This window comes from Polypterus senegalus, chromosome 1, assembly GCF_016835505.1.
Source record: "Polypterus senegalus isolate Bchr_013 chromosome 1, ASM1683550v1, whole genome shotgun sequence".
NCBI lineage: Eukaryota > Metazoa > Chordata > Cladistia > Polypteriformes > Polypteridae > Polypterus > Polypterus senegalus.
In genome coordinates this window covers 165,628,993-165,653,496 of record NC_053154.1, presented here as the reverse complement: position 1 = coordinate 165,653,496, position 24,504 = coordinate 165,628,993, and the positions used below count along the sequence as shown (strand labels likewise).

The following is a 24,504-nucleotide window of genomic DNA, read 5'->3' as shown; positions in this document are numbered from 1 at the left end:
CCACCCTTGAGAGAGAGAGCAAGCCAAACGGCATAAAAATTTTACAGCTTTTAAACATACCTAAATTAATAAATTCTCTATGCTTCATGAACTTATTTTAAAATATTACTGATTAGATCCTGCCATGTTTTGAAAAACGTCTGTACGGATCCTCTAACTGAGTATTTGATTTTTTCCAATTTCAAATAATATAACACATCATTTTCCCACTGACTTAAAAGAGGAGAGTTTGGATTCTTCCAGTAACTAAATTATTTGATGGTAATAATTGAAATAGATGGTTACCTGGACACGTGTGGTCTTTGATTATATTGTCTGCCCATTTCCATGCCCAAGGTGTATGTAGTTCCCCTATAGAGTTGACTTTCAGATCTGTGATTCTTTCTGCTCTCCAAATGACATGCTGCAGCAGTTTATGTTTTAAATAAGCAGATGCATAGCTGGATCATATTATTGAGCTAGAAATTAGGATGCTTCTCGTGACTATACAACTGGACTCGCACCAAATTGGATAGGATGAGATTTTTAAGTTGGAGAAAAAAATTTGCACTCTTGATCTTCAATGAGAAGTTATATTTTCATCCCAGCTCAAGAGTGTGAGTAATGGTGAAACCCATCCATCCATCCATTATCCAAACTTGCTATATCCTAACCATGAAATGTAAATGATTCGAGCCTTTGGATGGTGACAGGAGGGTGTTCTCTAAAATCCAAAACCATTTCCACCTTTTTTAGCATATTCAAGTACAGAGTGCAGAAGACACACCGACTGGCCAGATGATCTTTCTCCATCCAATATTACATGTCATGTCTGTCTGTTACCATGCCAGTCAAGGTAGTGTCATCAGAAACTCACAGTATTGATGACAGTGCCATTGTTTGTGTAGAGGGAGAAAAGCAAAGCAGACCCTGTGTTCAGGGTGAAGAAACTTGCTCAGCTTCACTTTCTGATGTATGTTTTTTAAAAAGTTAGAATTCCACATACATAGGGCATAGATCAAGTTCATAGTGAGAAGTCAAGGAGAAGCTCTTATACTAAAATCCACAAATAAGAGGCTGCCACAAGTACCCGGAGATTGTAAATGCTGCAATATGTGGTGGATCTTTTACTGATCTGTTTGCAGGACAAACAAACTGCAGAGTCAAGAAGTGAAACTGTGATGGATTTGTGATGCTTTCATTAACCCTGAGGTCTGTGCCACTGGTTTGTAAACATAAACAGAGGATTAATTTGCATTTTGAACCCTGGGATTACTGTGGACACTTTGAAACAGCTAGGCACTCTTACATTCAGCCAAAGACTAAAGTAAAAGAGAGACTAATCATGTTGAGTATTCCTGTCAGCAACTATTGTAAAATGTGTCTTGTGGAATAAAGGACAAAGGCAGGTTCAAAGGATGGGGGACCAGTGTGGTGCTGTCTGTTTAAATATTAATAATAAATAAAAATGTAAAAAATTCAGCCACTGCCATTAGTAAATATAAAGCCCTCTTAATGTAGCATGTCGCAGCAGCTCTCTTAGTGTCTGGCTTGTTTCAGTACTGGTCTAAAACAAAAGACCTGACTCCTGTTGGGCAGCTCTTTATATATCCCTCGGCCTGGTAGGGTTGAGGCTTAGGAGGATTGTGGGGCATGGTCAGAATACCACATGATGCCCAGGTATATTGTTTATGATCTGATATATAACAGAACCTGACATATTACTGGGCAGGAGTGTAATTGTTTTATATATCTTTGCTTTGCACCATATATTTTTCACAAATTAGATTATGACAACCAAGGAGAGAGTATAATTGTGTGACAAAGCTAAAGCCTTTTCAAATCTTTGGTTTTACTTAATACTAGCAATACATTTATTTATATACAGTAGCATATTTCATACATTGATTTGTAAATTATATATTTAAAGATTCTTACCAGAAAGAACACCAAATATTAATAAAGTACATCAGGACATAACAGTAATATAATAAGCACATTTTATTTCGTCAAGGAAGAAGATAAGCCAACATACAAAACCAAAGTGATAAAACTACATCGCTTGATCGAATATCTTTAGCAGCAATAACTTGTGGAATCGTATTGGCCCGACAAAATTCACAGAATTTCGCAGAAATACATTTGTTGCAAGCATGTAAAGATACAACTGACCCATTGAGATTTAACCCTCCGAAATGCCAGTTAAACACGGTGGTTCATTTTATTACATGAAGCAGATGTGGCACTTTGTGTCGAATGTGATTTAATTTAAATAATTCCAGTAAATAATAAATCGTTCGAGTTATTTTATTATTTCGGGGAATGTTACGCCTCGATTAATTTAGTCTGCCCAAGTTTTCACTGTACCGGTAAACTGCACTTTCGCTCCTGATTGGACACCCAAGAAAATATGATTTATATTTACTCCACCCCCTTTCTCATGTCGTCACGCCAGTAGGAACACACAAACTCAGTCTGTGCCAATATCATCCGTACAGCTGTTAGCTTTGACTTGTGGCGCTTGTGGAAGACAAGTATGACTACTAATGTTAAGGATAAAGACGCGTATCTAAGGCTCAACTTTCTTTACCAGGTGGGTGCATGGCGTGCCGTCTTTTTGTACGTAAGAATGGGGCAATCCTGATCTCGCGATGAAAATACGACTGGGCGCTGTCTTCAAGAAACGTGGAGAGTAGTTGCCATTAGTTTTGACGGCGTATATGACATAAAATGCAAAAAAAAAAAAAACATTGGGAAACAGCAGTGCTTACTATAATTGAAGTAGAAGGTGGCGAGGATTATCTAAAGTAGTATAATTGGGAGCACCGAGCTCTTCACATTTGAAGGCTGAACGCGATGCCGCTTGCCCTCGATACGAGGCACATTTTATACGCTGACATTTCAGTTCATGTTTTCGGTCAGTAGAGAGGGATGCCTTTTGAAAGAACTAAATATATTTTCGCGTTTAAAAACTTACCAAATCATTTTTTCAGGTTTTATCACTTAAAATTGCAACGCTAAGTTCATATCGGCGTTACATTAACAAAAACAAACCAAATTTAAATAAAACGAAAAATGATTGAAGAAACACGAAAGCTGTTGATTGTGCACCTATGTCCGGTGTCCTTGACGTTTTGGATATACTCGCCTGCTGATTGTTTCTATTAGACTATTTCTGCGTGAGACGTAAGGCCCATGGATCTAGGAATCCACAGTGTCGGCAGTTTAAAGTGTGTTGTGAGTTTAAGCGAAAAAGAGTTGTGTTTATTATTACAATTTTCATTAATATACTCAACATCATTGGTACGACAGTTCTGTCTTCTAACCCAAATTGATGTTTATCTTCACTACAGCAGCATGGGGACGGCATTTAGAACTTCTACATTACCAGCCTGAAAAGAGTCCCGTCCAGCTGTTGGTAATTCAAGTATTTGTACACCGTACTGTGTATCCATCATTTTTCATTAATTGTGGTAATTTTGTAGTAGCCTTTCTTGTAACTGTGTGGCATATCCCATTACTGACACTGTGTGGCCATGAGCTAGTCATTTCACCCTCCCCTGCTTCAATAGGGGATGGATGGGATGGGGGTTGAGACAAAAGAAACGTACCCAATTGTATCGAAGTTATTGCAAGTTGGCATTGTTAAAGGCGAAAACCTTTAGATAAAAGGACTAAGCTTTCTTTACACTAATGACCCATTGAAGTTTTCTGGTTTTCCTCAAAAGTGAAAACTTTCCAGTGATAAGAATCCAAATGTTTAATACTGTCGACCTCCAAAATATAGTACTGTTTATTCCATATCAGCATGTATTAATATTTTGTTGAATGGTGGTTGCTGGTTGTATTTTTACACATTTGAGACAGCTTCTCACGTTTTATCATAATTAAATCATTTTTGCCAACATATGTAATTTTGAGCGATATTTGTAATTACTGCAGTAAGATTTGCATGGTAAAAGGCATTTCAGATTTGCTTGTATTTGCTGATAATTTTATCTACTGTATTCTCTTACTGATCCTATCCACCAATTTCCTTCCTTACCATTCCTACAGGTATTCTTGTTAAAAAAACTGCATATTTTTTTTCTGTTAAATATTTTATTATTTTATCCATTTTCAGGCTGAGTTAATCTTGGCAACATCATGCACAAGGCAAAATTAACACTGTATGTCGTACCAAATCATTGTAGATAACTCGCATACAGCCACTGGGCCTGTTGTGAATCTTTAGTCAACCTAAACATCATGTCTTTTAGACTGACAAATAAAACCAGAATGGAATAAAAAATTGAGGAATAAAACTGAAACAAAAAAAAGTTATACAAATCTGGGGAGAATGTGCAGTTTCACTGAGCATTCCATGGTCAGGATTGAAACCCTGGAGTCTGGAGCTGTATAAAAGCGGTACTTCCTTATTTCCTCTCTTTTATGCAATAATCCATCTATATTTAAAATCGAATCATTTTAGTTAAGTAATGTAGGAGAGGATGCAAGTGTATACTCTGACACAGAGAGAGGGCCTTCACTGAATTTCCTGTCGACCAAACCTGATATGTGAGCTGGAATTCCTGGAGTAAAAACAAGTGGAAATGAGTAGACTGCAAGCTCTACACAGACACTTTTTATACTGGGATTTGAAGTGGTACTTAGAGCCATGAGTCTCTTTGCAATAGTAGACGGTCAGTATATTGCAGTGTCCATAATGTTTGGTGGATGCAATCATCATTTTTGGAGATCTGCTTGTAAAAGCCGGACTCTTATAATCAACGTGTTAAGCATGTCTTTTATGGCATTTTCATACTATATACGTTGCAAATGCTTCATTCTGCTGGTTGGTAAAGTTGTTGTCAGTAGTGCAACAAAACTGGCAGAGGTTAAAAACATCAACACTAATAAGGAACGCTTTATATTAGTGCTGGGTGGTATGACCAAAATTCTTTTTTCCCCATGCATGAGTGGATGTTAACCACATTTTCCACTGCAATTACTGCAGTAGACAGGCAAAGAATAACCTATTCCACTGTCATGAGAATTGTACATTGTACAAAAAAAACATTTTAATGTGCACACAAGTATTAATACAGGTTTGCATGACCCCATAAAGTGATAGTTTTCAAGGTTGTGGCACTAGTGAAGAGAAGAAATCACACTGCATGACAGATGTAGTCAAAATATAGAACCTTTTTATTGAACAAATTTTGCACTACTTAAACTAAAATTTTGACAACATATTTTCAACCATCCAAAGAGGCATTTAGACTTAGTAAAATATCCAGAGGTGCTTGTCAAAAGTTGCATTGCACTGAACATGTCTTAGAAAAGGAATAAATAGTAAATATTTTTTGTAAACCAACTACACTTTCTGTTAATGTTAACAATCTCTGTCCACTGACACGTTAAAGTTACTTTTTAAACAACTTTACCATCATTAAACAGCATAATATTTAAACTAATAAATAATAACAATAAAATAAATAATAGTGCAACTTCCAGTAATAATACTATTGCTTCAAGCCCAGGTGCATTACACAGTATTCACCAAATAAAAATACAATAAAACAAGTACAACTTGGTGATGACATCTTTACCAACTGAACCATAATTTAGGCAAATTGCATTAATATGGACCTTGCTTCAAGCTAAGCTACAGTGGTGTGAAAAACTATTTTCCCCCTTCCTGATTTCTTATTCTTTTGCATGTTTGTCGCACAAAATGTTTCTGATCATCAAACACATTTAACCATTAGTCAAATATAACACAAGTAAACACAAAATGCAGTTTTAAATGATGGTTTTTATTATTTAGGAGAAAAAATCCAAACCTACATGGCCCTGTGTGAAAAGTAATTGCCCCCTGAACCTAATAACTGATTGGGCCACCCTTAGCAGCAATAACTGCAATCAAGCGTTTGCGATAACTTGCAATGAGTCTTTTACAGCGCTCTGGAGGAATTTTGGCCCACTCATCTTTGCAGAATTGTTGTAATTCAGCTTTATTTGAGGGTTTTCTAGCATGAACTGCCTTTTTAAGGTCATGCCATAGTATCTCAATTGGATTCAGGTCAGAACTTTGACTAGGCCACTCCAAAGTCTTCATTTTGTTTTTCTTCAGCCATTCAGAGGTGGATTTGCTGGTGTGTTTTGGGTCATTGTCCTGTTGCAGCACCCAAGATCGCTTCAGCTTGAGTTGACGAACAGATGGCCGGACATTCTCCTTCAGGGTTTTTTGGTAGACAGTAGAATTCATGGTTCCATCTATCACAGCAAGCCTTCCAGGTCCTGAAGTATGGCGTTATTTCAGTGCCACTATTCTGAGCACACGTAAAAAAATATTGAGCGCACGTAAAAAAGATTGCAAGTGCAAGTGTTGCATTTTGAAGAGAAATTTATTTTGAGCGTACAAAAGCTGAATTTGAGTGAACAAAATTCATTGCTGCGTGCAAAAATGTATTTCAGTGTTTGCACTTATCCATATACACACACACAATAGCACCCCCTCGCTCAGTTTTTCATTTGCGCTTGCTGCAATGTGTTGCTTGCGCTCACAACATTCTCTGCTGCGCGCTCAACTCTCTATACACGTTATAAGTGTGCCACAAAACCAACCAATCACAGACTTGGTTTCAAAAATTTTGATTGGCTCTTACGGTCTCCAATCAGCTCGCTAGTTGCTGCATTCGGAAACAGTCCGAAATGTAGCTAAATCCAGCTAAACTCAATTAAACCCCAATTTGCGGATAATATCTTTAATTATTTTATTTTAAAATTGGGGTTTAATTGAGTTTAGCTGGATTTAGCTACATTTCGGACTGTTTCCGGAATGCAGCAGCTAGCGAGCTGATTGGAGACCGTAAGAGCCAATCAGAATTTTTGAAACCAAGTCTGTGATTGGTTGGTTTTGTGGCACACTTATAACGGTGTACAGAGAGTTGAGCTCGCAGCAGAGAATGTTGTGAGCGCTAGCAACACACATTGCAGCAAGCGCAAATGAAAAACTGAGCGAGAGGGGGTGCTATTGTGTGTGTGTATATGGATAAGTGCAAACACTGAAATACATTTTTTGCACGCAGCAATGAATTTTGTTCACTCAAATTCAGCTTTTGTACGCTCAAAATAAATTTCTCTTCAAAATGCAACACTTGCACTTGCAATCTTTTTTTACGTGCGCTCAGAATAGTGGCACTGAAATAACGCCATACTGAAGCAACAAAACAACCCCAGACCATCACACTACCACCACAATATTTTACTGTTGGCATGATGTTCTTTTTCTGAAATGCTATGTTCCTTTTACGCCAGATGTAACGGGACATTTGCCTTCCAAAAAGTTCAACTTTTGTCTCATCAGTCCACAAGGTATTTTCCCAAAAGTCTTGGCAATCATTGAGATGTTTCTTAGCAAAATTGAGACGAGCCCTAATGTTCTTTTGCTTAACAGTGGTTTGCGTCTTGGAAATCTGCCATGCAGGCCGTTTTTGCCCAGTCTCTTTCTTATGGTGAAGTCGTGAACACTGACCTTAATTGAGGCAAGTGAGGCCTGCAGTTCTTTAGACGTTGTCCTTTTGTGACCTCTCAGATGAGTCGTCTCTGTGCTCTTGGGGTAATTTTGGTCGGCCGGCCACTCCTGGGAAGGTTCACCACTGTTTCATGTTTTTGCCATTTGTGGATAATGGCTCTCACTGTGGTTCGTTGGAGTCCCAAAGCTTTAGAAATGGCTTTATAACCTTTACCAGACTGATAGATCTCAATTACTTCTGTTCTCATTTGTTCCTGAATTTCTTTGGATCTTGGCATGATGTCTAGCTTTTGGTCTACTTCTCTGTGTCAGGCAGCTCCTATTTAAGTGATTTCTTGATTGAAACAGGTGTGGCAGTAATCAGGCCTGGGGTGGCTACGGAAATTGAACTCAGGTGTGATACACCACAGTTAGGTTATTTTTTAACAAGGGGGCAATTACGTTTTCACACAGGGCCATGTAGGTTTGGATTTTTTTTCTCCATAAATAACAAAAACCATCATTTAAAAACTGTATTTTGTGTTTACTTGTGTTATATTTGACTAATGGTTAAATGTGTTTGATGATCAGAAACATTTTGTGTGACAAACATGCAAAAGAATAAGAAATCAGGAAGGGGGCAAATAGTTTTTCACACCACTGTATATACATAAATAATAAAATGGTAACTTGCATTTATAATGCTAATGTGGTGTAGCCCTACAGAATTGTATTAGGGCCACAGTGAAGAAAAAAAATACTATACAGTATGTCGAGAATAAAGTCGACATGTTGACTTTATTCTCGACATTTCCACTTTAATCTTGACGCTTATATTGTGATTAAAGTCAACATTTCCACTTTATTCTCATAGTTTATTTTATAATTAAAGTAGAATGTCGTAAACTAAACTTCACCCTAAAATCAATGTTTAATTTACTAGATTTTCTCAAATGTCATAAGTTAATGTAGCACATTAAATGCTTTGTGTTAAGTGTTCCCCAACCCAGTTTTTAATCACTATGCACTTCTTAAACTGACTTCCTCCACATTAAGAAGAGGCATTGGCAGCGATCACTGCACAGAATACATAAACTTCATGATATTCCTGCTCTCTGAAAGTTTAGAATGCTAAGATAAATACTTGATATCATTTTCAGGATGAAATGCATTAAAGCAGGTATTAAACATGCACAGTAGTGTCGAGGAAGTGCTGCTCCCTCTCAGTAAGGGGTCCCCAGGTGTACGTTCAGTGTAGAGAACTTTATGGCAGGTGTGACGTGGCTCCAAAAAAGTGGATGTATGAATGGGTATCGCACAGGTTTAACTTAAATATTGTGTAAATGTTGGGTTTGTGATCTGGTGGTCGGAGACAACGAACACAGAATTCAATGGATGTTCTTCTGAATGGGCTTTCTTTATTGCATGCGTGCTATCTTTATCTGACGCACCAAAACCCTCAGCTACTATCCTTCCTTTTTCTTTCTCCACATAACCAATCACCACACGATAAACATCTTTGTGAAATTAAAACTAGTTATAAACTTAGACCATGGAGTGTTCAGAACTTTAAAAAAATCTTTGTTATACATGTACATGTTTAATTATGCCATCCATTCAGGGTTGCGCCCATCTCAGCAAGCATTGTGTGCGAGGCAGGAGCAAATGCTGAACGCCAGCACATCACAGGGTGAATACGAGCAACACATACACTAGCAGGGTTAATATAACATAACAAAACCCCACATCCTACGTGACTTTGAAAGGAAACTGAAGCATGCCGAGTAAACCCACCAGAAAAACATGCAAATTCAAGGCAGGGTACACCCGAGACCCCCCTTGCTGCAAGGCAGCAGTGCAACCTCCACGTCAACCGTGCCCCCACATGATTAATACATGCTTTAATACATTTCACCATGAAAATTATATCAAGTATTTATCTTCGCATTCTAAATGTTCAGGGAGCAGGAATATCATGAAGTGAATATATTCTGTGCGGCGATCACTGCCAGCGCCTCCTCAGTACAAGAGGAAGTCAGTTTAAGAAGCACGTACCGATTTAACATGGCTCGGGGAACACTTAACACAAAGCATTTAATGTGCTACATAAGTTATGATGGGGTTTGAGAAATCTAGTAAATTAAATATTCATTTTATGATGAAGTTTAGTTTACGATGTTCTACTTTAATGAAAAATTATGAGAATAAAGACAACATGTCAACTTTAATCTCGACATAAACAGCGAGAATAAAGTAGAAATGTTGGCAGTATAGTCAACATGATGACTTTATTATCGTCATAAGCGTCAAGATTAAAGTGGAAATGTCGAGAATAAAGTCAATATGTCGTCACACTATTACACAGTACCCAGGTACATTACACTGTATTGAAAAAAAATAAAACAAGTACAACTTGGCTTGCTGTATTATCCAGTAATATAAAAACAGTATTCACAGATTTGAACGTAATAGTCCCCATCCGACCTTGTAAAACCAAAATATCTCCAGGCAACGGACGTGACTCCTTTTTTTTCTGGCAAAATTTCTTCTGTGTCATCATGTTCAACTTTCTCATCTGCTACAGCTTCCGTTTCGAAATGTTCTCTGTCCATTTTCACCTTTCAATACATCCACTACTGGATGTACTCCGTTGCATACGTGTTTAGCGGTGTAGCAGTGAAAAAGGTCCCCCATTAAAAAGTTTCCCTCTGTGTCGCGTTCCAAACGTTGTTTAGACAATTTACACTGGTGTTGCGGTATAAGAAAAATCAATATCAGAACAAAAGTAAAAAACGATTTTCGGTATGAACTGGTATACTGCCCAGCACTACTTTATATTTAGATGGAAGATTTGGAACTGACTTTTGAGGTGAAATTTAATAGCTTTTTGCCCTCCCAAAAATGGTTAGTACTGTAAAATTAAAACCCTAAACCTATTTTTACTTGTGTGTATACTCATGTTTGACATGTATTCGTTTCGTAATTTTAAAAGTTTAATTAGCATTGCTAAATTTGCCAGTAAAATATATGCATTCCAAGTAACATTCAAGTTTTCTGCATTTGTGCTTACAATCTGATAATCTGAAGAAGTTTTGTCCCTAAATGGTTTGACACCTGAAGCATTTTAAATTTTTCATTCTTACCCAGTCATGTTTGCATTTCACAGGCAGCTCACTGTGTCCTGGCTACAAATCCTGAGAATGTAGAGCTAGCACGTTTCTACTGTCACACAGAAAAGAATATTTCTAAGCGCCTTGTCCTGAGACAGTAAGTGAAGCTCTCCTATAAAGTATTTTTGGTAAAGTATGGTAAATAACAGGGATTGCTGATAATCACATAAATATATTTTACATAATAAAGTTACCACTTGTGATCCGTAAACCTAAAATATATAACGCAATTACTGATGCAGTAATGTTTTACTTAGATACTGAGAGTAAACTCCCGTAAAGTTGCAGTGTATCTTTTGTTTCTAATTTCTTGATGTTGGCAAAAATGAAAGTGTTGCTTTTCTTTCTGTTATAAACACAAAGTCCAATGCTAATTACAAAATAGATGATGTCCAAAAAAAAAAAAAATGCAAGCGTGGTATTTAATTAATGTTCAGGAGAATTAATTTATTTTTACTACCCAATCCTTGTAGATCATGGTATGAAACATTTTCTCATTTTTCTCATATTACCTGTTCTAAATCTGAAAATAAATAGTGTAATCCGAAAGAGCTGTAGCTGTTTTCCTTAAGTTCGTTTTTGTCTTAAATGATGTAAAGAAATGCAAATTACCATGTAATAAATCTTGAGAGGTTTAGTCAGTATTAAGGAGTTCTTTAAATGCAAGGTGTCTTTACTGGGTTTCAGGGATCCCTCTGTGAAAAGAACCATTTGTAAGAAATGCTGCTCTCTGCTGGTACCTGGTGTGACTTCAACAGTGCGACAGAGAAGTAAGTTTATGTTGTTTCACCTGTAGCTTTTGAAGGCGCTTCAAGTGGTTCACTTTATACACTCACTGGGCACTTTATTAGGTACACCGTGCTAGTACTGGTTTGGATCCCCTTATGCCTTCAAAACTCACATAATTCTTCGTGGCATAGATTCAACAAGGTGCTGGAAACATTCCTCAGGGATTTGGATCCATATTGACTTGATAGCATCACACAGTTGCTGCAGATTTGTCTGCTGCACATCCATGATGCAAATCTCCCCTTCCACTTCATCCCCAAGGGGCTCTATTGGATTGAAATACGGTGATTGTGGAGGCCTTTTGAGTACAGTGAACTCATTGTCATGTTCAAGAAACCAGTTTGAGATGATTTTAGCTTTGTCATATGGTGGGTCATCCTGCTGGAAGTAGCCATCAGAAGAATGGTACACTATGTATGGTCATAAAGGGATGGACATCGATGGACATTGTCACACATGTATACTTAAATGCAGTTTATGAAAGATGTTCCAAAGCAATCTAATTTAAAATATGGCTTTTTAATCTGAAGAGATGTGCATTTATCAGTAGAACTTTAAAGATTAAAATGTTTTTAACAGTGTATATCTGTAGTAGATAATAAATGAGATTCTCTACAGTATATAGTAAACAGAATTGTGTGTTTTTGTAACTTACCCGTTTGGACTACAGGGATGTAACACACATTCTCAGATCATTGAAACGTGTCCTTAATGAGGCATTACCAATAAAAACTTGCACATTTAATGGAAACTTGTAAAGTTAATACAGACTGGTTTCCCATTTGCAAGAAACAGACACAATAACTTATCAAAATAAATATATGTCCTGGTTTTTTTTTTGTTGATTTTTTTTTACTCAAACGTTAAAGGTATGATACAAATACACTGTCTGGCAAATGCCTTACTAAAGCATCCAATAATGGAGTGAGAAAAGGGTATAAAATAAAGGATTTCAAATGGTAATGGGGCCTTTCTCTTTAGTCATCATGTGCTAATGTTTCTCTAGATTTAACTTTGCTTGACCCTTTCTACTGACTTTTAGTGAGCTGTTAAAATGCAAGTTCAGCAGAAGGCACACTGACTTACTAGGCTCTAACTTGCCTGAAACAGGTTTAAATAGGTTTTGCCTGCATGTTTTAAACTTTTCAGTGACACTGTTTTAGTTTAGAGTGATTTATTTATTTATTTTTTTTAGCTCGGTGCATGTTCAGTTTGTAAATTCTATAAGCACACTTTTTATATGAATTTGGCCTCCTTAAAATGTAAATGAAATGTGTAACCTAAAAATGTTTGTGTTTCATTTTGTTGGTATTATTTATTGTATTTTATTTACTCTATAGAGTGTAGACAACGGCAGCGAAAAACTGTGGTGCGGTGCCTTTCCTGTGGGAAAACGAAGCAATTCCTCAATAATCCCAGTTATGTCCTATGGGGGGATCGACCTGAGTCCCAGCCACAGTATCAGCAGAGTCAATCAAGTAAGCGCTGAATGTATTGGAAAAGAAGTCTGCAGCTTGCAGTCTCTGACTTTAGGTACTCTCCTTGAAAAATAAATAAATAAATTTGTCATTTGTTTATTACAGAAACTGGCTTACAAAGTCTACAACTTCATAACTTATGATTTCATGGAAAAAACAAAAAATAACATGCGCAATCTGAAACCACTCAATAACTTGTACAACCTGAGTTACTTCTGGTATTGGATTTGAAGTGCTCCTTTCGCTTTCATTACTTACATGGTACAAAGAATGTGTCCTTTTTGTCTGCCATTTGTAATCATTAACTGTTTATTTCTGGAACATGTAAAGTGACTCTTCCTCCAAATTTTAAGGTGTGTAGCTACCTTCATTTTCATACACTTAGCCAAAATAGTTACCAAAGGAAATTTTAACACTAGAATTACCAAAGTCTACAAAAACTATGAAAAGCCCACCTTAAATCCCTTCGCACCTCTCCATCAGCATCTTTTGTCCTGTAAATGTGTCCCATCAAGACAAGCAGCATGCTTTTCCAAAACCCCCCGCCCCCACCACTGCAGAACGTGCACAAAGTTCTCCCTGTTCCAGCCTTGATTATCTGGGAGTAAACTGCTGGAGTTTGAGTGGAAATAATAGATTATTTGGAACACATGCATTTCATGTGTGTTCCGTTTCTACAATAATCTGTGTAGACACATTGTTAAAACAGAAACGTTTTTCATATTCTAGTAATAAATGACAAAATGTAGGCATAAACTATATAAAACGTGTGAAGCCTGAAGTCCAAAGATCAAATAAACACTTACACAAAAGGTTTAAGGACGATACAACAGCTTCCGTAGCTTAGCGGTAAGAATTGCTGACTTGTAATCAAGAGTCCTCAGTTTGATCCTGCCTGCCTCATATATTTACTGTTTTCAGTAGTGAGCTGCTCTTATAGTTAATATTATACAGTAAACACATACATTTGATTTGTGTCTGTAATTAGTATACACCTTATGGTCCATGATGTCAAAGCCACACTGACCAAAACAAAAAACGCAGAGACATAGGTATATATGATATTTGGAATTATTCATTGTATGACCTAAATAGTACATTTTGGAAAACATTGTGGCACTGATGCAACATTATTCATATTCATTCGCATAACATCTTGCTCTTGTAATCAGTGACCATGTGTGTTTTTTTTTTTTTTTTCCTCTCTCCCCCCTTCATCTTGCCAGTCCCCATATGTTGCTGTATGGTGGTATTTCTTTTGTACTCTAGGACATGCAGAGGAAAGAATAGTACAGAGAGGTCAGTTCAGCGCTATATGCAATTATCAGATTCAACAGTTCACACACACGCAAGGGCCGTCCTTCCTACATTTACGACATGTGTACCTGTTGCAATGTACACACTTCTCTCTATGCTGTGGTTACTATTGCACTAAAGGGGCTGGGGAAGCGGCGGTCTTGGAACAGAAGCTTGTGGATGTTGCACCCTCTTTTGCTTTGCTCTGATGATTGCAGATAGTGTGGAACTGACCACTCTGTACTATTCTTTCCTCTGCATGTCCCGGAGTACAAAAGAAACACCCCATGCACCCAAAAGTGGACACTGGCAAGATTAAAAAAAAAATGCGGTCACTGATTACAAGCGGAAGAAGGCATGCAAATGAATATGAATAATGTTGCATCAGTGCCACAATGTTTTTCTAAATGTACTATACAGGTCATAAAATGAGTTATTCCAAATATCATATATACTTATGTCTCTGTTTATTTTTCAGTGCGGTTTTTACATCATGGACTATAAGGTGCATACTAATTCAGCGTGAGCAAGAACACTCAATAAAGCTGAATAAAAAAAACAAGTGACGGTGAGATACGAAGAAGGCAGATTCACCATCATTTGTGTGTCAGCTTTTATCCCTCCAGATCAGAGAATTTCCAGTTCCATTGTCTGAAAACACCACTCACATCTACAGTTATTCCCAGTTTCAGATAAAAAATAACCGAATCAAAGCTTGTTGTATTGTGATTGTGACTGGGAAAATAAAAGTAAAAAAAAGCCAACTTTATTGTATAATATTAACAATAGGCGGCACGGTGGCGCAGTGGTAGCGCTGCTGCCTCGCAGTTAGGAGACCCGGTTCGCTTCCCGGGTCCTCCCTGCGTGGAGTTTGCATGTTCTCCCGTGTCTGCGTGGGTTTCCTCCGGGCACTCCGGTTTCCTCCCACACTCCAAAGACATGCAGGTTAGGTGGATTGGCGATTCTAAATTGGCCATAGTGTGTGCTTGGTGTGTGGGTGTGTTTGTGTGTGTCCTGCGGTGGGTTGGCACCCTGCCCAGGATTGGTTCCTGCCTTGTGCCCTGTGTTGGCTGGGATTGGCTCCAGCAGACCCCCGTGACCCTGTATTCGGATTCAGCGGGTTAGAAAATGGATGGGTGGATGGATATTAACAATAAGAGTAGCTCACTACTCAAAATGGTAAATTTGTGAGGAAGCTGGTTTAGAACTCACGACTTCATGATTATAAGTCAGCAGTTCTAACCACAGCACCATGGAAACTGTCATATTTTACTTGTACCTTTTGTGAAAGTGTTTATTTGATATTTGGCCATCAGCCCTCACACATTAATAATAATACATTTTATTTATATAGCGCCTTTCCCATGCTCAAGGCGCTTTTATATAGTTCATGTTTACGTTTTGTTATTTATTACTAAAACATGAAAAACATTTATTGTAACAATATGTTCACGAAGATTGTTGGAGACACAAAACACACATCAAATTATTTCCCCTTACAATTCTGGGTAGCTCACTCCCAGATAATCGATCAAGGCAGGATCTAGGAGAACTTCTTACCTGTTCTGAGGCAGTGGGGTGCATGGTATAGCAGGCTGCTTGGGCTTATCGACACATTTAGAAGACAAAAGACGCAGACGGAAAGGTGCGAAGGGATTTAAGGTGGTCCGGATTTACAAGTTTTTTCATTGGCTCTGGTAATTCTAGTGTTTAAAAGATCCAAACTGCTAACACATTGAACACAGTATTACTTGCTCAGAACTATCAAGTGAATTGATGGTGATGATGTAGTTTGCTGCCTTATGCCTTGCACTTCAAAGCTGTGGCCACTAGATAACTGTGCTTGATGGTCTACTGAATTTATTTCCTCCTGGGCAAAACATTTCACATACAAGACAGGTTAAAAAAAAAAAAATCCTGATCAATGTGATTTCATCCATTTATTGGTTTAGAATAGAGTTGTACTAGATAAAATTTCCATGGTGGTATGTAAAACCAACAGTGTATTGTAGGATGGAGCCATACGAGCACTGAAGGATACCTAAGCATTGTGCTTTTACATGTTTTGGAAGGCCGAGCTCCATAGACATTTGACACAGACAGTAGGTATCTTCCCTGGATGTCTCGTACACACTTTGTAGACATGGCTGGCTGGTAAATCTTGGAACATGGCAACAATACAGGGTTGATAATTGTCCTGTCTCTAAATGGCATCTAACTGGCTTCACATGAAAATTTGTTTGATGAGTAACATGCATTGTCTGCCATATGAAAATCCTGTACTATTTTTCTACCACTTGTACTGTGTATGTGCTTAATTTTGCTTAGCTGCATATGATACTTGCTGGGAGTGATAATATAGGTTATGGAACAGCCTGGTTGCACAAGCCAATGGCCTTATAGTATTTGGGAATACAGATCATTATTGAAAGGTGTGAAACCCTTTTTACAATCACTGTTGTTTCCAAATCAAAGCTGTGGCCAAAATCTACCTGGCAACATGAGTACCTCATCAGACTCCCTTAACTGCTTTTATGAGTGGTGTGTTGTTGTGTCAGTACTATCATTCCACCCTTTCAGAATGTAATCTTTTTATGGTAAGCTCATGGATTTTAGCATGACAAAGATGCAAAACTAGTTCAACTGTTTTGATCACTTTGTGCAACTGAAGAACATACTTTTTAATTTAGCATTAATATTATATGAATTCACAGTAACCACTTAATATTATTTGTTCTGTAGTAAGCCTGCAATGAAAAACCCTACAGAGTTGGCTGCCCACTTAATTTATTTTCTGAATTGTTTTTATGTTGACACTTAAGAGGTGTTAACTTTTTTAACTTCATTACTTTTGAGTGTTGGCATCCTGTCACAGTTTTCTAATTTAAAATTGATTTTTTTCTGTCCCTTTAGAACAAGTGGCCACCCAGAAACCACCAGTAAATTCCAAAACTGCCAGCTGAAGATAAATAGCTTTATGATGGAATCTTTTTTAATGCAAGACTCTGAAAATGACACAATCAAATTTTTTGTGCGTTTGTTAGATTGCTTCTCACCATGTTTATTTTATAATTTTTTCACAACTGAAAAGGATGATCCTGACTAAATTAACAGTGCCCATCCATTGTAATTTTAGATTTCAAAGCAAAATAGAATTTTTTCTCTATTTTGCCAAATGTTTATTTTTCATGTAATTCTGTTGTGAATTGTGTTGCAGAACATGGTAGACTTCCATCAATATTTAAAAGTCATTTTTTTTAGATATTCTTAAAGTGCCTATGTGAATATATAACCATTAACTCAGTGAGATGGGTAATAAAAATACAGTTTATTCTCCTTGCTGTGGCAATTCATCAGTAATACAACTGTACAGTTTTTTTCCCCCCTCTATGTTGAATAATATACTGGTTAAACAATGTACTTTCTCTTTCAATGTATCAGGCTACCTGTGTGGAGGACTAGTAGTGCCAAAGGAGGATATTTAGCCATCATTCTGCTGTATTTTATCCTGATCTGTCAGTATACAAGTGCTGTATTAACTGAAGAATGAAATCTGTTTTCACTCCCGTATTCTCTTTTTATTTTACATGAAATTAAAATAAGTTGGTCTATTAGATATGGTTTATTATCTTTTAAAAAAGTGAAAAGTACTAAATATTACACAGATTTTTGGATTACAGTCCTAGCTTATGCAAAAAATATATATATTTTTCAAGTATTGTACTGAAACAACCACAGAAACAAAACGTGCACTGTTAATGGAAGTATCAGGGAAAATGTATAATACTTTTACAGAAAATGTTTCAGATTTATGAATAAAATGATAGTGAAACAATATTTCAAAACACATAATTTAAACCAAAGAGAAATATGGCTTTTTATATTTTTGACCTTGTGCTTATACATCCTACTCTTTTTTTAATAATGATTATAGTACCTGAAAAAGGCATAATAATGGCATTAAGCCACCATTATACTGGCAATTGATCCCTCTGCAGATACTGTCTTTGCTGAGGGATCACGAAGTGTCACTTCCCCTAAACAGTAGCTGTACTTCCTGAGATGGCACGGCTAAGACATGTACTTGGCACACTGAGAATTACTAGCAGCAAACACAACCTCTCTTCAGCAAAGTGAACAACTGCCAGTCTAGCTTCTTACGTGTGAAAGAGGTTAGTGTGGATGCTGCCGGTTATATTTGATGATATGTGCTACCTTTGCTAAGGGTTTGCTAAAAGTTTTTTTTTTTTTATCCTTTCAAGTCAGTTATATTTTTGTTTGGATATTTTTGTAGCATTAGGTCTCATTCAAAAATAACCGATATACTGTAATGGAACATGATCACATGTGCTAGTAGCCTACATTAAATATGTGCTTTTTAACAGTAATTTACAATGTTACATGGTTAAATGTAGCTTAAATAGGCTTGTAGCAACAAATAGCAGATTTCAATTCAAGTGATGCAAAAATGGTACTGATTGATGTGTGTGTGTGTGATGCTTTTGAAAGTATACCTAAATAGAGTACTACCCAGTAATTATCAAAACATAATTTCCCCTTCCAGCTATTTTATTAGTTAAAACCTAGTAATTAATTCAAATAATACATAACTAAGTCCTTGAAAAGGAACTGATTTTATTGTATAATGGTAATGACAAAGATTTTAAAGATTGTAATCGCAGTATTAAGGTACACAGAACAAAAGTGTCTCTTCAGACATGGACAAACTGTAACACTAATTCAGTCTTTGTCATACATTTTAGCACTAAGTAACATTCTTGCTATCAGCATACTCACCTTCTTTGTGCACAGTGGAAACTGAACAACACAGCGTCTGAATGTTGGCACCTCTCCTGTGTAATTAGTTTAAACAACGTTTTACCTGTAGGTTGATAACGCTGGTTCTTTACAATAATAATCTGCAGATATTTGTTCAGTCGTACATGCTTACGTAATTGTTTTCCTCTTCCAAGTGGCCTTGTTTTTTGTACTTTACAGTCAACTTGCCTTAAACAGCAGGGAAACAGTGCTGCTGTTGGAGCTGCTTACATGCCCATCTGTTCCCTGGTGTTTTATAAGATTCTGAGTGGCGGGGGGTGAGTAAAAAAGGAAAATATGCAAGTTGGTGTAAGTGTTCTCAAAGTAAAATTGAAACAGTAAACTAATTTGTAGTTGTCGTCCTGAATGTTTTTCTCTGTCTTAAGACAGCCAAGTTCACATATTAACCAGTACTTTTGAATGGGCCATGTAAAAATTTAAAAACTTTGTCCAGTGTGACCTGTTTTGAGATATGTCAGTTAAAATTGGAACATTGTCAACAAACTTCTTTGAAGAATAAGGGTGCCAAATTTCAACAGAATTGGTCCATGTCTGGCAGAGTTGTTTTTATATCTATATCTATCTATATACAAGTATATCTATCTCTGTCTCTACATGTCTCTATACACGCAGACCAGGTTAATTCAGCAAGTGCTTCTCGCATTATATGCTGACATGCGGGGTTTGTTCAGAAATAAGTGGTCTGTGCAGTGGAGATTTTCATTCTTGATTAAGTGCTCCTTTGGGCTATGGAATTTTATTTCATTAAGATTAAGTTGTCTGATTTTAATTTTGGTGCTATATGTACTAAAACGATTTTATGTGGTTTTACTAAATTTGTGAGATGGCATTTCCATCATTTACAAATGACCTAAATTCACTCATGATAAGCAAGATTGTTATGACATGATTGTCATTTCCATTGTTAAAAGTACAAATGAGTTCCTAAATAAGGTAAGTTGTTTTGCTCATCCTGGACCTCTGCACCATCGGCGTATTTGGAAACTGGAGTGAGCACCTGTTTGGACAACCCTTCTTGCAGAGAGACCGATTCATAAAAAAACACTGTGGCTTTGTATTAGAAAAAAGTGGAGAATATGCAGTTTGGCTCTTTCTAGTGTTAAACCTTGGCCTTAGTTGTTTTTTAAGATCTGGTGGATATAGATTTAACTGATGGAAATGATGCACATGCGTGAGATTTCATATATATATATATATATATATATATATATATATATATATATATATATATATATATATATATATAAATAAAATTATCATTTGGGTTGTTTTTTTTTTTTTTTAAGTAGACTGCAGCTCTTTAAGAAAATCAAGGCGCGAACCACCTAGAGTCTCATCTTTTTATATTTTTAATAATTTACTATAAAACGTGTTTTTCGCTTTAAACTAATAAAAACTGATTAGAAAAAAAAAATATGACATTTTAAAGTATACTTGGTAACATACACAAGTACAATTTCCTCCTTATTTTGTTGGGTGTGGTGGCTCGTTGGTCTAGGGGTATGATTCTCGCTTCGGGTGCGAGAGGTCCCGGGTTCAAATCCCGGACGAGCCCGTTTAGCGTTTTGTTTATCGGTCCACAAAAGAAGACTGACACGTGTATGAGTTCGCTGAAACCTACAACCCTAGAAATTAATAGATGCGCAATGTGAATTTCCGCTTAAAACTTCAACGCTACAAATGACATTCCGGCTTGTAACTTTAATTTTTGAATAAATCCTTACATGAACAGCACAGACGAAGGCGTTTTTATTTTGAGCGGGTGGCTCGTTGGTCTATGGCACAGGTCAGTAATATGTGGCCCGGGTCGGGAACCAGACCCGGAATAGACATAACCTTGAGTTTTATTTAGTTTTGACGGAGATTACGTTTTTACCGGCGACTCTTTTTTTGACAGCGTTTCTACACCGCTACTCAGTGAAAGGGATCTCCTACGTGTCTTTGATTGGCCAGTACTTGTTGCCTTCGTGTGTTCGAGTTGGTTGCATGAAGACTGAGATTGGTCGAAGTGAAGGCAAGAATGTCTGCCAATCACAGGCGGAGTAGGGCGGGCCTTCACTGAATAGAGGTGCGGAAAACCTGCATTCTGAGTGGAAACAGCTGACACTTCTGGCAGCGGCATGGAGCGAAAAATATAAAGGAGTGAGAAGACAAAAGCGAGAAAAGCGGCGAAATAGTGAGTCAATGTGCCATGGTTTTTGCTAAACGGCGGAAGCTTGATACTGAAAACCGGATTTCTAATCCGGAATGGACCGAGGCGTTTATGTTCATACTTCCCGTTGGAGGCTCGAAACTGCTGTGTCTCATCTGCACTGAGATGGTGGTAGTGGTTAAAAGTGGGAATGTGAAACACCACTATGAAACTAAGCACAAAATTACATTTGAGAAAAGTTACCCACTAAATTCGCCAGTTAGGCTACAGAAAATAAGCGATCTTAAAGCCAACTAACGATCGGTCATCGAGGATTTTAACACATTCATTTACTGGCCAACCACTCGCTGACGAGTGTTCCCTCAAGAGATGCGTGGATTTTGGGACATTACAAAAAACATTCAGTAATGACAATCTTCACGCATGCATGAGAATGGCACTGACACCATTCCAGCCCAGATTTAAAATCATGGCACACCAAACAAGAGGTCACTTCTCTCACTGAACAAGAGAAACTACGCAGTGGGATATAAATATTGCTTAATCAATTTACCCCAGAATTTACGTCAACTAAGTTTTGTAAACAATTGGGCTAGGCCAGGATTTGAAGCGCAAGGCTCTCGTACCATAAGCAGAGCTTATATTTAAACTTTATTACTATAATTTGGATTGTTTTTTTAACCAATGCGAGCCATCCGCATTTCGCAATAAAGGTGTATCTTGTGTTTATACTTAAGCAAAAATATAGTTTAATTCCCTTGATATACTCCACCTATTACCATTTAAAAATACACTTTAACTCTCTTGAAATAGCAGGCCTATTGTCATGCAAGCTCAGGGTTTAATTACTCTTCGTTTATGTAACGAGTGGCCGGTTAGCTCAGTTGGTTAGAGCGTGGTGCTAATAACGCCAAGGTCGCGGGTTCGATCCCCGTACGGGCCATGTTCAACTCTTTTTATTTCTGTCTTTCTAAATGACTATTGGTAGAGAAACAAAGAAGGAATTAAAATGACAAAATACACAGGGCTCGTCCGGGATTTGAACCCGGGACCTCTCGCACCCAAAGCGAGAATCATACCCCTAGACCAACGAGCCAGCTGGAAAAAAAAGTCTTCTTAGCTACTTTTTATTTTAACGTAAGTACAGTTTTCTTCAGTATGCAATCTTTTTTATGTTCTGCCCTGATCCTTTTAAACATTTACTCACGGAAATGTGTTTTGCTCCTGAAAACATTTATACATTTGTCTAAAAGGGATTGGAATACGTTCCTATTGATCGTAGACACGTGCCATGCCGTTTTGTTTTCCTTTAAAATATATTTGCAAAATAACTACCACAAAACGCATTTCGGACGATTCAGCTTCTCTCGGCAAGGGCATTGAATTCCCCAGTACCGAACCTGCTTTATTGCAAATCTTTCGGATTCCTCTTCATTTAAGATCCCGCCTATACCGACTTCCCATTGGTTACTTTTCGCAGATTTTCTTTTAAGTGACAGGCGTGTTCTAATCACTGTCGTAAATGTCTTTACTCGCCAAACTGAGAAAGTTACGATGTTCAGCTTCCTAGCAGAGCGGAAGTTTCAGGGTCCGCAGCTGGACTGTATTGGAGTGTTTCTGCCTTGCACTCGATGAGTATTGGAATAGGTTTCTGCTTCCCAGACGTCCTGCTTGGGATAAACAAGTCAGGAAAATGGATAGATGTTATTCACCCTTTAATGTGCTGATTTGTATTGGTTTGGAGTGCATAGCTAATAACCCATATTTAGGTGTTTTTAGAGTGGTTGGATGTGTCAGACGCACTTCTTGAAAATAAGTCTGTATAGTACTCAACCCAGAAACCAAGACATACACAGACCTTTTGGTGGGCAGCGGCTCACAAAGTGGAGAAGGGGCACCTTGCGTGTCAGGATTTTGCAGTTTAATTCTGGACACAAATTGGTGCCTACTTTTATTATTTAATTTTATAATTGGAAATTTGGATGTAACATCAAGGATTTTATAATATTCACAACCTTGACAAAAACATTTGTCCATGATTGCAGATTAGTTTAGATTATCAAAAAAGACACCACACCACCTCTACTGCATATATGCTTTATTTTCCTAACATAACACATTTTAACATGATGAAAGAGCAAATAAAGGAATTCCCATCTAGTTTCATAAATTGCAAAATATACCGCAACAGCAAGAGTTCACATCATGGCATATGTCTATAACTGAAATTAATGCATGATGGAAATACTTCCATTATATGCTGCATGATTTTTAAGTTAAAATCAGAATGGAAACGTTGTAATGGAGCATATAAACAATCACTAGTTTGTCTGTTGCAATGCTTTCTCTGTACTTGAGTTTCAGAAGTGCGTTATTTTAGAACGTGACACAATTGTACCAAGATGATTCTTCTGTTAGTATGAAGTTTAGCAAATATGTCTACTATTTTGTCTATGTTCAAGCCCTGAGTGTGTGGCTGTCATTAATGGAAAGAAAATACATAATAAGTAACAGTACCCCTCATCTATATACAACTATACTTCACTGCTTAATATGAACACATGATTTTATAATCTTGTTAGCTTACCAGAATTTTTACATCAGTTTTTTGAAACCCACTCTCCTGATACTACAAAGAAATCAATCAAACACTCCCTTAACTACTATGGAGCCAGCAATATCCACTGTAACCACAAGGGTACGCCGCTGAGCCCCAAACCTCAGACACAATATCACCCAACACAACTCCAGGTTCAAAATAATAGATTTTCATTTTTTGCCAACCTTCTTTTCCAGAACAAACCACAGTATTATTTTCTTCCTTTCCTTCCACTCCTCCAGGTGAGTTTTGCCTGCTGCCTCCTGACACAAATTCCCTGATGTGAGGCTGCAGGCTCCTTTTTGAAGCAGGACCCGCAATGCTTCCGGTGTCACTGTACGGCATGTCCAAAGCACTTCTGGGTCACATGGAAACCAGTGTTGTCCTCCCCCAGCAGCAACCAAGAACCCCGGTAGGGCTGCACTTCCGCACTCCAATTCCCATACAACCCTACGGATATCCAGACTGGGATCAGCCAAGAGGAACACTGCCACCTTTCGTGTGTATGAATTGCTCCCAGTATCAACATTCTCCCAATGCATTCATCATGCCTCTATCCCAGCTAGGATGAAGACTGCAGGGCTTTCCGGTCGGGTTGTATCTCTGCTTCTGCTGTCCTTCCATTACGGCATCCTGGTTTTGGCAAGCAATCAGTCCCCATCCTGGCTGGGATGCCCATTCGTCCTCCATGGCACGCAAATGGC

At 37.6% G+C, this 24,504-nt stretch overlaps 2 protein-coding genes and 3 non-coding genes across 6 annotated transcripts in view; 4 read left to right on the top strand and 1 right to left on the bottom strand.

Moving 5' to 3' along the window:
• Positions 1 to 2,418: 2,418 nt before the first annotated feature.
• On the top strand, positions 2,419 to 17,824 carry rpp21 (ribonuclease P 21 subunit). Of its 2 annotated transcripts, none has more exons than XM_039762091.1 (5): positions 2,419 to 2,572; positions 10,644 to 10,744; positions 11,335 to 11,417; positions 12,777 to 12,914; positions 17,124 to 17,824. In XM_039762091.1, exons 1-5 carry the CDS (start codon positions 2,516 to 2,518, stop codon positions 17,171 to 17,173), a joined length of 429 nt encoding a protein of 142 aa, XP_039618025.1. In that variant the 5' UTR covers positions 2,419 to 2,515; the 3' UTR covers positions 17,174 to 17,824. The 2 variants fall into 2 exon arrangements, with proteins under 2 accessions (XP_039618025.1, XP_039618034.1); XM_039762100.1 differs by having other exon boundaries at positions 12,777 to 12,969.
• A 2,708-nt stretch (positions 17,825 to 20,532) lies between these two features.
• On the top strand, positions 20,533 to 20,604 carry trnap-cgg. The gene has a single exon. It is a non-coding gene; the product is annotated as a tRNA-Pro (tRNA).
• Positions 20,605 to 22,070: 1,466 nt separating this feature from the next.
• On the top strand, positions 22,071 to 22,144 carry trnai-aau. Its single transcript has one exon. It is a non-coding gene; the product is annotated as a tRNA-Ile (tRNA).
• An 81-nt stretch (positions 22,145 to 22,225) lies between these two features.
• trnap-ugg lies at positions 22,226 to 22,297 on the bottom strand. Its single transcript has one exon. It is a non-coding gene; the product is annotated as a tRNA-Pro (tRNA).
• Positions 22,298 to 24,143: 1,846 nt separating this feature from the next.
• The window catches only part of LOC120538015 (septin-2-like), a 46,164-nt gene continuing 45,803 nt past the window's right edge, over positions 24,144 to 24,504 (top strand). The window contains exon 1 of the mRNA XM_039767414.1: positions 24,144 to 24,319. Coding sequence (XP_039623348.1) covers positions 24,144 to 24,319 — 176 coding nt within the window. The remainder of the gene's footprint in view (positions 24,320 to 24,504) is intronic.

Coding starts and splice junctions, on each gene's coding strand:
- rpp21 (XM_039762091.1), top strand. CDS start 2,516: ATGACTACTAATGTTAAGGATAAAGACGCGTATCTAAGGCTCAACTTT. Junction 11,418..12,776: donor TTCAACAGTGCGACAGAGAA/GTAAGTTTATGT, acceptor TTTACTCTATAG/AGTGTAGACAACGGCAGCGA. Junction 12,915..17,123: donor GTATCAGCAGAGTCAATCAA/GTAAGCGCTGAA, acceptor CTGTCCCTTTAG/AACAAGTGGCCACCCAGAAA.